We start from the raw sequence: 12,892 nt of genomic DNA, 5'->3' as shown, positions 1-12,892 counted from the left end.
GGGGCACAGAGGAAAAAAATGATGTTGGTAGGCTGGTCTAAGCCCTTCTCAGTGTCTTTTTCTCTGCAATGCTCTGTTTATGTAAGTATAGGCATTTGCATCTCTAAAACAATCTCATGAAACTTAATTCTGTGTTGGTTTGGGAAATGTCTACACTATTTCAGTGAGTTTTATTAGGATTGATCATTCTATGGAAGCTGATTTCATAGCAGGAGTTCTGTGTGCAGTTTAAGATCCTTCAAGGAAGACTAACTCCATTATAGGGCATATATGGAAGGTATTTGAAAGAAGTTCTATGAATAATTCCTCCACCACGTATTACAACATTTTTAGAGACTGGCTTTCCAGTTGATGGTGAAGTATATTTCTGAAAAGGCGTAACTGAGCTGCGTAAGCACTGGAAGTGTCAGCACTAAAAGTGTCCTTAGATGGCTATAAAGTCCAGTCATCTTGACTCCAGCAGAAATCACACTTAAAACAATTAAAACATGTCCAGTTTTGTTCATTCTACTTTTCATTAAAATTTCAAATGACTGATATTACTATTTTCCTTTTCTATGTAACGATACAAAAAAGTGGTAGAGCACCTCTACTTTCATATCAGATAACATTTCCTGGCTTTTCATGTCAAAAGCAATTTTTGAGGTAGGCTTCTCTTGAAATATGATGTAGATATCAAAATCCTCTAGGACATACAGTATGAGCACTGTGATCAGGGATGAAAGTCAAAATGAATGAAGCTGAACAAAACTGATCTTCTTTCCCTCTTACTTTTCCTTCTTCTTATCCTCCCTCACGCTTCCTAATGGATATGATTTAACGACTCTCGTTTCTTCCTTGCTCCTGTACCCTGACTAGATTGGCAGCTTTGTAAGAATAAAAATCACACCCTTTTCATCTCTGTGATTCATCAATACCCGTCCTAGTCCCTTTCCCAGGCATGTCTTAAGTTCTCACTGATGAACCTCTGCTGTCTAAACAGGTGGGTGGGTGGGTGATGGATGGGCAGATGAATGAACACACTGGTATCATATGATCTAGCTCTTCTCTCTTTGGTCATTCCCATCACTTCTTTCTCTGTCCACCCCATAAATAATATGAGTTCTCAAAATTCCGCCCTCCGCCCCTTCTTCTTCCAACTCTCCAATAAACTTACCTGTAGCTCTCGTGATGACCTCTAGACACCTGTGAGTCCTAAGATTTATGAATACAGCTCTGTCCCATTGTTCTAAACTCCAATCATACAAATCTCCTGCCTGGTGAAGTTCTCTATTCAGTGATTCATAGATATCCCACCTTCCCCATTTCTAAAATACAACTTCTTATCTGCTTCTAAGCTCAGCCATATCTCTTAATGTGAATCATGACATCTGTTCAAAACTGTACTCCAGATTCACCCACAACCCCACACCCAACTCCCCACCTGGTGTCCTTCCTTTATCTCACTGGTCCCACCATTCACCAAGTCACTCATGCTAAAACTTGAGTTGCCCTAGACTTTCACTTTTTCAGTCACCATAAAACTTTTGGGTTCTGTTGATTTTATGTCCTTAATCTCTGTCAAATCTACCCCAGCTTCTCCATCCTCCCACCCCTGGGTCCAGACCTTCAAGATCACTCATGATCACTAATGCCACACCTTCCTAACCAGCTCCACCTCATTTCATTCCATATATCTATCTGCCACATAACATCCAGGTAGATCTTTGTAAAATGCAAGTGAACCAAGTGAGTCCCCTACTTCAAACCTTTTAATGGTTCACGAGTAACAAGGAACTCCAATTCCTAATCACAGCACTTAAAACACTTCACGATATGAGCCTTGCCTCGTGTCTCCAGTATCGTTTGTCACAATTTTTTCTCTTTGGATTTCTTAGTGCAGGAATACCAAATGTGCTGTACTTCTCTAAACACCCATGATTGGCACTTGTTATCTCCTTGGCCTTGAACACCCTTCCCTGCCTTCTTCACCTGGTGGATGGATGCCCACTGACCCTTCAGAAGCCCAATCATGAAAAGATTTCCTCTACAAATCCACCCTCACTACCTTCCATCCTGGAGAGCCATTGAGGGAGGTGCTAGGGGTCCTGCCTCCCTCCTTTCCTCCCTCCCTTCCTTTCTGCTGTTTCTGTACCTAGTGCCTCCGGCCATTCCAATATGTACCATGTGTTTTTAACTATTTCTCCCCTATTCATCAGGCTTTCCTTAAGCCATGTTCTGTATCTTTTTCATCCTTCTATCCCCAAAGCCTAACACACCCATGCTTTAAAAAGAAGGGGAAAATGAAGAGGACTGAACATTACCAGAAGGCATGTATTCATATAGCTTATGTCAGCACTCTTGGGAACACATCAAGAACGTTGTTTAATATAGATTCTGTATGCTTTATTTAATTGATGTAAGGGAATCCTAACTTCATAGATGATCATATAATCTTAAATTGTGCAGGCAGATTCCTGCCCATTTATTTCTTTAATTAAAACTCTTTGCCTTGAGGCCTTTGGTAAGTCTTAGCAACAACTAAATAGACCAAAATACATACAGTATACTTTACTTCTCCCTGTTCACCTAGCAAGTTACTTAATAGGCCAAAATAACTGCTGAACTTCTTATTTTTAAAAAATTGACCTATACCAATTTTGTGCAATTTTGCTCTATGTATTAAGACCCAGTCCAAGAAGGCAAATTATCTTCCAAAATGAAAACAAAGGCTTAGAAAAATTTAGTTACTGAAATTTCCCTGATGTCTTCCTGACCAAAACTCTGCCACCACGAAAAAGTAGCCAAACCAGGAAGGGTTCTGCTAGGATGTATTGCCTATGCAATCTTTTTAAAAAAGTGATTCTTCTGATATAATAAACTAGACAATATATAAATAAAACTCATCATTGTAGTACCAAGTTCACTTTTAAAATAAAATCTGTGATTTCTTCAAGACTTATAATTTTAAGTCCTCTCACTGCACTTTGTGGCAACTGAAAGAATTCAACATTAATCTGCCATGGAATTGGGCAATTACATGGCTAATCAAATCATAGCCAGTCCTGGTCACCACTGCCAAATTCCTTAATGGTGACTGAGCCACATCATTAATTGCATGGCCTGGTCTGAAGTTAAATTATAAGGCTCTAGAGTGGCACAAAGAACAAGGCATTAGCGCTGGGAAGAAGGAAATAATTACTAAGCAACTATATCTGTGTATCAACCCATGATCCTCCATTGCTAAATGCTTCTATTGGCTCTTTCTAAGCCTAACTTTTTTCATCTATAAAATGGAAGTACATGTGTGCAAACTCAGGATTTTCAACAAAATTCTTGGTTGTAAGTAATTTCTAAGGAGAAGGAAGAAGGAAGGAAGGAAGGAAGGAAGGAAGGAAGGAAGGAAGGAAGGAAGGAATCGATTGATCGATCTAGTAGTGTTGCCAGATAAAATATAGAACATCAAGCTGAATTTAAATTTCAGATAAACATATTATTGTAGTATGTTTAATGCAATATTGGGCATAGGCTCATACTAAAAATTATTCATTTTTGAATCTTCTGAATCCCCTATTTTTATTTGCTAAATCTGGGAACCTTAGAGATAGACGCTTTCTGCCATTTGTATTTTCAAAAGTTTCTGTTACATGTATAATTCTTGCAGTGAGAAGAAACAAAACTTGGGATTTTTGTTTAAAAAATTGCTTTTAGAGAGAAAAAGTATACTAAGGCTAATATGATGTGGTTATCCTTCTTTGAATAGAAGATTTACTTATCCAAATACAGTCCAAGGACCAGCAGCATCAGCCTCACCTGGGACTATGTCATAAATACAATACTCAAGATCCCTACTCCTTCTGAATCTGCATTTCAACGTGGTTCCCAAGAAATTTCTATGTTCTAGAGACTTCAACTAAAAGGTAAGTGTTTGAAATAACTGAATAATTTAGAGGAAAAATATTCATTTAGCAAGAGTACAAGGAGCATCACAGACTGAGTTGAGAAATTTGACCTGATACTAAGAACAAGAGACAGAGTTTCAGCCCTGTGCTCCGTCCATTCTGCCAGAGACAGTCACACATACTGTCACTAAATGACTCCAGGAGGAGTTGGCACACACTTGCAAGGAAATGGCAAAGAAGCTTCTATTGGCTCCCCAGGAGACTCCATCCTGGTTAACTCACAGAAGCCTGAAAAAAAAAAAAAACAAAAAAAAACAGTGGGTGGAGGCTGATCACAAGACAAAGGATGCTTTAGTGATGTTTTGGAGGGTTTGGGTTTTTACTAATTTGTTTAGTTTTATTGAGGGAGGTGCTAGGGGTCCTGCCTGCCTCCCTCCCTCCCTCCATCCCTCCCTTCCTTCAGAAACTAGTACCGGGAGCCATGACACATACCTATAATCCTAACAACTGAAGGCTGAGGCAGGATGCAAAGTTCAAAGCCAGACTGTGCAACTTAGCAAGACCCTGTCTCAAAAAAAAACAAAAATGAATGAAAAGAGTTTGGGATGCAGTTCAGAAATAGTGTGCCCCTGGGTTCAAACCCTGATACCAAAAAAAAGAAAAAGAAAAAGAAAGGAAAAAAAAAAAGAAACTTTTAATCTTTCCTCAGTGTTGGTGAATACTTGGTTATACAGGTGAGATCAACTGTGTATGAAATTACTAAAATTTTTCTTTTAGTGAATCCTAAAGGTTGATATTTAATAAACACACACATTTTTACTTAAAATGCCTCCAAATTATCTTTTATAGACTCTCAGCAATACTAGCCTCTCTTTAGAAAAATAGAGGCTCTAGGGCAAAAAAAAATTAAAAAAAAAAAAAAAAAAATTCAAGCTCCATCTCCTGAAGTGCCCAGCTCTTTCTTAAGAATGAGCCAAAACCACAAGATAAACACATGCAGGTAAATGGCTCCATCTCTCCAGAACTCTTCTGCTTTTGAGCCACCCCAGCGCATTACTCTTCTCCACTGTCTTGCCATGAGCTTCATAATGCAGTCCACCATCCAAGAGCATACCACGGGATTTGTTGCTGTTGTCATTCATTCATTCATTCATTCATTTATTCATTCCCTGTTTCTCTCACTAAAATACATATTCCATGAGGGCGGGAATTTTCATCCAACTCATCCACTAGTGCATCTCTGGTGCCCAGAAATGCCTGGTATACATAAACTCAATCAATGTTTGTGTAAGGAATGAATAAATACAGGCAGCTTCCAACAAGCAGTGCTCTTCATGGTCACTGTTTGATAATTTATATATATAAATATTTATTTATTTTGGTCCCGTCAATCAGACTTAAATTTTAGTTAAATATCTGAAGTACTAATACTTCTTGCACAAGGTCATTCCAGAGTATATAATACAGCTCAAAGTAAAAACTTTTATGACAATTTCCGACACTGTGTCAGCCTCTGAGTAAAGTGCTTCTTCCTATACTGCATCTGCCTCTTGCTTTCATTAGTGCAATAATATTCTAATCACTCTATGCTGCTGTATCCAAGAATGGGATACTGAGAGCTTCAGAAAACAGTTGTTTTTCTTCTTCTTTATAGAAAAGCTCTTGAGATCAAAGGTGCTATAAAAGAAATTCTCAATAGCACATTCCAGGTGTGAGTGCGCACACACACGCACCCCACCCCCAACATTTTAAACTGTTTTGCAGAGAGGCAAGGGTACTTCTGGGAAGCTGTGAGAAGAAGAAAAGCCCCATGCAATCTCCCAGGACTCCCAGGCCTGATTTCATAGACAACACTTCAGCAGAATTGAAAATGGAACAGATTGTGGGAAGGAGAAGGTTTCCAGAGATACAGGATGAGTGACAGAAAATACATCAATCAACACACTTCGTACTCAGGTAAGGCTGGAAACAATGGGTAGTCACGCTCAGTTTCCCAATGGAATCTTGGGCAACTCAATTAACCTCTTTCTGCCACATTCTCATCACATGCAAATTGAGTACAACAACCTACCTAGTGGAGATTGCACAGGGATTTGCTAATAAATGTGAGTAGACAGCTATATGTGTGATACCTAATGATATTATGTTAATGAGCATAAAATCATGGGGCTACAAGAGATTCAAGAGGTCAATCCAGCCCTTTTGCATCTGACCACAATTAAGCCATTCCAAAGGGATTAGATTCTAATCCTTTTAAAAAGGTACCTATATAAAGGGATTCCAGAAAACTCCCCCTTGCCAAGGATGATTTCTTAAATTTAATATGCTCCGATCCTGCAGAATAAGTATGCCTTGATTCCCCTCCCCCAGTGTGGGAAGGAGACTAGCAGCTGTGCTACCTATAATAGGTGGCTGCACCTTCAGAGAGTAAAGAAGCCTGATGGTTATGAGCACAGATATTGGAGTCAGACTGATTTAGGTTCCCATCCATCTCTACTCCATGTTTGCTACCTGACTTTAAGCAAGTTACAGACTTAACTTCTGTGAGCACTTGCACTCACAGTACTAGAATACAGAATTATCTTTCACATGGCTTTTTGCTTAGGATTGCAAAAGTGGCTGGTAAATTAAAAGTCCCCATGCTCAATAGGTATGATTTTCAATCTACCTACTGAGGTGTTCAGGAACATAACAGAGGTAATCCTTTGCTCCCTGGGAGGCATCAGACTCCAAGAGATTTACAAGGTTTCTCCAGACACTCTGGCTTCTACCCATATATGTAGGCATTGTCCATTTCTTCTAGAAAATATTTACCCCACAGACCCCAAAAGGTTGGTATTAGGAATAAATGATCCAAACAAGTAAGGCACTTTTCACAGGGCCTGGCTCATGGTAGGTACCAAACAAATGGTTACATTATTTTCTGGGCTGAATCACCTTGGTCACTTTCATTTTTATTTATTTATAATTCTAACCTTTAAGGTGTTCATCATTTTTATTTCTGTCTTCTCACTCCACATTCTCCATTTTTAGTTTTTAATATAGTGCTCAAATTTAGGAAGACACTATCTGTGCTGAGTAGTGTGGGAATATTTCCTCCTGAATTTCTCTTAAGATCACTATGCCCAGGAGAACACCAGAGTCACTGGGCCACAGAAAGGACTCTCCTAGGGTTCCTCCAGCTTTGCTAGTTTCAATCTGTGTGCCACAAAAGCCAAGAGTTTCCCACAGCAGCTCTCTGAATTATTGGGAAGACCAGCGTTGACACAAGTCTGATATCTCTGGGCTTCCACTCAAACCCCAGGGCACACAGTCCAGGGCTGGGTGAAACCATGCAGACTAGCTTCACAGATTCCAATAAATCAAAAACCACTTTTATAACAATGTGGGCCAAGACTGAGAAAAAGAAAGAGAGAAACAGAGACAGAGAAATAAGAAAAGGAGGAGGAGGTAGAGGAGGCAGAGAATGCAGAGGAAGAAGCAGAATATGAAGAATTAAAAAGGCTAGTTTGCTCAGAGGGAGAGCTCTTGCTTAGACTAAGTTAATCCCTAGCAAAAACAAACAAACAAACAAACAAGAAATAGTAATGTTTTTTCTTCTATTTACTCCAGGTACTTTCCCCATGCTGAGCAGGGCTAGGCACTGTATTTACTTTCCTCTGGGGATCTTGGGGCTTGCCAGAAAGCAGAAAGACTTGAGGAATCTTGTCTGGTAAACCCAAACCCACTGAAGACAGCTGAGAGGCAATGAAACAGAAGAACGCCTGCTTTCCCACCCACAGGGGTCTGTGGGTTCCTAATGAAAGAACAGCATCACCCCTAATTATAGCACCTAGAAGTAGTCAATCCAAGGAAGGGGAAGGCTGTGTGGTGTGTGCCTTGGGAAGCAGTTGGGACTCTCAATATTGACAAAGAGTCATATATTCCACAAGTGCTTATGGAGCACAGTTAGGGGAGTTTAGGGCACCTTGGAGAGTTTGGGCAATGCCTACATATATGGGTAGAAGGTGTCTGGAGAAACCTTGTAAACCTCCTGGAGTCTGATGCCTCTCAGGGAGCAGGGGATTACCTCTGTTACGTTCCTGAACACCTCAGGAGGTAGACTGAAAAGCATACCTATTGAGCATGGGGACTTTTAATTTACCAGCCATTTTTGCAATCCTAAGCAAAAAGCCATGTGAAAGATAATTCTGTATTCTAGTGCCATGAGTGCAAGTGCTCAGAAAGGTTAAGTATCTAGTCCGAGCGTCTATATTCCAATTCTGCACACTTCCTGATATGCCAAATTACTCCCTTGTCTGAAATCTTTTAACCTAACTTTGAAATATAGCCTTTCTATGAGAGAATATACTCTAGGGTGGAACTGAAGCTACTTAATACGTGGGCTTATAGGATACAAATTTGAATCTGCAGCATGCTTACAGTTGTGTCACAAAAATAAACACTTGAAGCTATGATAGGAAAAAAGACTTGGATGTTATAGGAAAAAAAATGGTAAAAGCAACTGGCTTAAGTAATGGGCAGGTTATTTCTACTTTTCTCTTGGTCAAAATTTTCTTTTGTGACTGAATATTATATTTACAATGCAAAATACAAGGTTAATGATTCTTTTTTCAGGTAGCCTGAGAATTGAACTATTCATGCCACAGCAAGGTGGCTCCTTATAGGTGCTTACAAGGGCCTTCCTCCCCTGTCTCCTAGGAAAATACACCATTCCCTTCAGATCCTGAATGACCTGGCTATTGAGTCAAATCATTCCAGGTATTATCAATTCTTGTAGATGATATACCAAGGTCATGAGATATTTTGACATTAGTCCTGATTTTGCCCTGAAGGGGCCAATTCCTATGCATGGTAGCAAAATATGAGAAAAAAATAAATGGAATTACATAATGAGATCTGGGTCTCCCTTAGATACTTTTAGTCTTTGAAGGATTTTCTGTCTGCATCTTCTGAAAACTTAACTTGGGGAGTGTTAGAGGCTCTTGAAGATCATTTTTTGTTCCCAAAGGGAGGGAAGACATCAGTGGGGCCTCTCTTCTGTATGTCCATCTCCTGATTCATCCACAAGCAGCCTGGAACCCTTCTCATATAAAAACGAATGTCTTCCTGGCTGGAGTCTCACCTCACAGGATCTCTGGAGAGGTAAACCCAGAAGAAACTTGCATTTCTTTAAATCACTCCTACTCACCTTCACACAGCCCAGAGCTGTCCAAGTAAAACTGGGCTCTACACTGGGACAGACACTCGCCAGAGGGGATGTGTGCCCCAGAGAGCTGCTCTGCTTGCAGTCCTGCCTCCGGATTCCGACACTGAGTGCAATGAGAGGGCTCGGGACCCACACATGTCTGGCAGGAAGCATGACAGGCTACAAATAGGAATGAAATGCAGAAAATAATCCAAAGATCAAATATATGTTGCAACCGACTGGAGTCCCTCCTTACATGAAAACCACTTAGGAAAGTTCACCAGATACATCCTTTCAGAAGGTGATTTTTATAGAGTTCTATACAAAGCACAGGGGTGATAATAAAGCTTGTAGAAGGAAAGTGAGGGGTCATGTGACTGGTTACTTCTCTCAGGTGCTGTAAGGGCTGTCAGGCTGGATCACAAAACCCAGCAAAGTGGACATTATTGGCTTGGCACATTCACTGAATAATGATTTAACATTATGCCCTTAGTTTTTATTGAAGATTTTTAGAAGCGTTCATACGATGGCCATTACTGTATCTTTCGCAAAAATGGTTGTTGTGTAACTGTCTATTATGTCTTCTATCATCCATTATAGAGAGGTCCAGACAACAAATTCCTCTTAGAATTTATCTGGAGAAAAGCTGCCTTTCTAAACAAGGAAAAGGCTTCCTTCAAGTAGCAATGAAAATTTCACCATCAATCACAGTGTGTTGTTTTCCCTGGTGACTGGGGAAAATCAAAGCCAAAACACTGTACTTAAACCTTCTTGTTCCCACATTTTGATACGATTAACTTTTCTGTTTCTCTTAAAGATTCTCTAAATTTACTTTTTCAAAGTATTTATTGCAGCTTTTCAGTTTTAAGTACATTTTTCTGTAACTGTTCTCAAATTCTTTTCTAAGATATCCTATATACAAATAAATATAATTTTATTTCATTTAATTAAGTGTTTGCCCTCAGTGTTTTAGTTTCAAAAAGCTCAAATGCCTCTGCTCTATCAATGAGCTCAGAGCCTTTTGGCAAATGGCAATTTAAGATTTCTCGTTTTATTCAGCCCAGAGGCATTGCTAGTGACTCTCAGTTTGCTCAGAGTATCATTAACAAAGAGAAGTTCCGCAGGAAAAAGCAAAATGCAGTCTAGAAAAACATTAGCAATACTAGGAGAAAAGAGAAAGAAGAAAATAAGAATTTTATTTCGTATCGTAAAGAAAATCCCATTCTCCTTTAGGATAGCCTGGAAAATCATAAAAATTTTTGCACCCCCCCACCCCAGATTATCCTTTCACAAAACTATTCTAATGAAATAAGGCAACACAGTTGTCCCTTAGTATCTGCTTCCATGACCCCTGAAGATACCAAAATCTGTAGATAATCAAGTCTCTCCTATAAAATGGCATAGAATTTGCATGTGGCCTATACACATTCTCCTGTATGCTTTAAATCATCTTTAGATTAATACAATGCCTATAGAGCTGTCATTTGCACAAACCCTGCACAGAACTCATGAAGTAACTTCAAAATATGCTTTTTGGAAATTTTTGGAATTAAAAAAAATTCCTATCTGTGGTTCATTGACTCCAGGATGTGCAACATGTAAATACAGATTCAGAGGGCCTTGGAAATGTATAAAGTCTTTTCTTCAGCGTCCTGCCCTTAAGGTTCTAATCCTGTCTCCCCACTTCTACCACCCAGCTCCTGACCTCTGTCCCCCAGAGCCTTCTTCCTGGACATCACTCCTGTCCTAAGTCCTGTAAAAGGCTCAGGTCAGGAAAAGTTGCACTGCAAAATGATATTATTGAGAAAAAGTCAATCTACATCCTTGTGATATGACACTATCCAAGAATGACAAATATACCAATGATACCTTTGCAGTCCCCACGGTCAGGGTAGAAGCCCTCTCCACAGCTGGATAGACAGTGGCCTTGACGTAGAGCCTGGGGCTGGACGCAGGCTGTACAGTGAGAGGCTGAGGGTCCGGAGCAGCTGGCACATGAGTCATGACAAACTGAGGAGGAAAGAGAGAGGGACACAATGGGCTGCACCTGGGCTGAGGTGACTGCACAGCATACTCCCTGTCTGGGCTGGTGTGTGCTGGGAAGCCCTCTTCACTTTCAGTCCCCTCGCTTGTCACACCAGACCAAGGGAAGAGATGTGTTAGGAGGAGGTGACACTGCTAAAACTGTCCTTACTGCTCTCCACCCACCTTTTATCCATATTCTACCTACTACTTATCAGCTACTTTTAGTGTTTGCATGAAATGATTGTTACACATTAATTTTTAATCCTCGTAACACTATGACATATTATTAATTAAATTTTACAGTTGAGGAAATTGAAATCTTGAAATGTTAAAAAATTTACCCAGGACCACAAAGCTCACTCAGAACAAGGTTAGGATTTAGTCTGCTCCAAACTGAAGCCCACACTGCCTGAACTAAGGGAAGAGTGCAAAACCTATGAGTATGAGTGTTGGGAATGCTGAAATTCCAACCGACTTGTCCACTAACTCAATGATGCCTTCGGCCATGTCTGGTGCTCTCCAGGTCTACTTTCCTTGGCACATTCATAGTGAAAGGTTGTACTAAATGATAATTTACGATGCTTCTAGCTCTGACATTCTAGGATTCTAAGAATTACTTTATTGCAGAAAAGAATCTGACCACTCCATATGCCAACATGAGGGACACATCTTCCTGCCTTGGCCCTCATGTTAATGGTGGAACATCTCTGATTTCCAGAGGCAGGTGGTGGGAGCATGGCCTGACCTGAGCCTTTAACAGGACTTGGGATAGGAGTGATGTCCAGGAAGAATGCTCTGGGGGACAGAGGTCAGGAGCTGGGTGGTGGAAGTGGGGAGACAGGATGAGAACCGTAGGGGCAGGATGCTGAGGAAAAGGGATGAACTGTGGGTGCATGAAGGGGTTGGCAGACAAAAACAGGTTGATAAGGAGAGAGGGGAAGACAGTTCTAAATATCCTAACAGACACTAAGCAGAAGTGAGAATGTGTATTTCACAAAGGAGGGGAAATTAAGGTTTTCCAGGTAGCAATACACTCTTAGGTATCTGTAAGTAAAGACATAAGTCAGGCATATATAAGTTGGAAATGTATAAAGTCTCGAATGGCAATGTGTCATAGTTTAGGTTGTACCAATCTGAAAGAAACAATATATAAATAGCACATACAAACAAAATTTCAATGAAAACAGACCTCAGCTTTCCTAGCTATCAAACTTGGTTTTCTTTTTCATTTTATTTTTGTGGTGTATCGTAGCTGCCAATGTACGAGTTTATAAATGCCATGGAAGGAACAATTTTGTCATCACTAACATAGGTTAGTGACTGTTTACAAGTACACAAGGACTGTGTGATAAAGACGTTCTTGACATTTGCAATAGACCAAATACTCTCTTAGGATGATTGACAGGCATTAGTCCTTCATTTAATTCACCATATGCCCTGAGAATCCATCCATATCTTCCACTCTCATATCAAATATACATAGGTTCTACAAAAGAAAAGGCTATCCTTTTGAAAGTAACATTTTCCCATCATACACACAAAATCTCAAATGACTAGCATATAGCACCAAGTATGATTATATGTATTAAAGACTTTTGATGATGGTGATGATGGTGGTGATGACACCCCACCTCTTACCTTTGCATCTGCCAGTGGCATCTGCGTAGTACCCACGCGGGCATTCAGCAATGCATTTCCCATCATGCAACACTGTCTTTTCAGTACAGGAAAGACATCTGGGACTATTGGGGCCACAACTCTTACAGGATTGGTCACAAGCTAAGGAGGAGAAAAACCC

The 12,892-nt window shown here is 40.1% G+C and overlaps 1 protein-coding gene across 2 annotated transcripts in view; it reads right to left on the bottom strand.

Annotated features, from left to right (window-relative positions):
• Fras1 (Fraser extracellular matrix complex subunit 1) overlaps positions 1-12,892 on the bottom strand; it is a 460,021-nt gene that overhangs the window by 185,397 nt on the left and 261,732 nt on the right. For both annotated transcript variants that reach the window (XM_046459197.2, XM_046459211.2), the window contains exons 16-18: positions 12,733-12,873; positions 10,939-11,079; positions 9,073-9,249 (exon numbers count right to left, since the gene is read on the bottom strand). In XM_046459197.2, the coding sequence (XP_046315153.1) occupies positions 9,073-9,249; positions 10,939-11,079; positions 12,733-12,873 (459 nt within the window). The remainder of the gene's footprint in view (positions 1-9,072; positions 9,250-10,938; positions 11,080-12,732; positions 12,874-12,892) is intronic.

The sequence above is a fragment of the Marmota monax genome, unplaced genomic scaffold (genome assembly GCF_021218885.2).
Source record: "Marmota monax isolate L192 unplaced genomic scaffold, Marmota_monax_Labrador192_F-V1.1 WCK01_AAM20220418_F8-fsc00112, whole genome shotgun sequence".
Lineage (NCBI taxonomy): Eukaryota > Metazoa > Chordata > Mammalia > Rodentia > Sciuridae > Marmota > Marmota monax.
The sequence above is the reverse complement of the archived record's forward strand: the minus strand, read 5'-3'. Positions and strand labels throughout refer to the sequence as shown.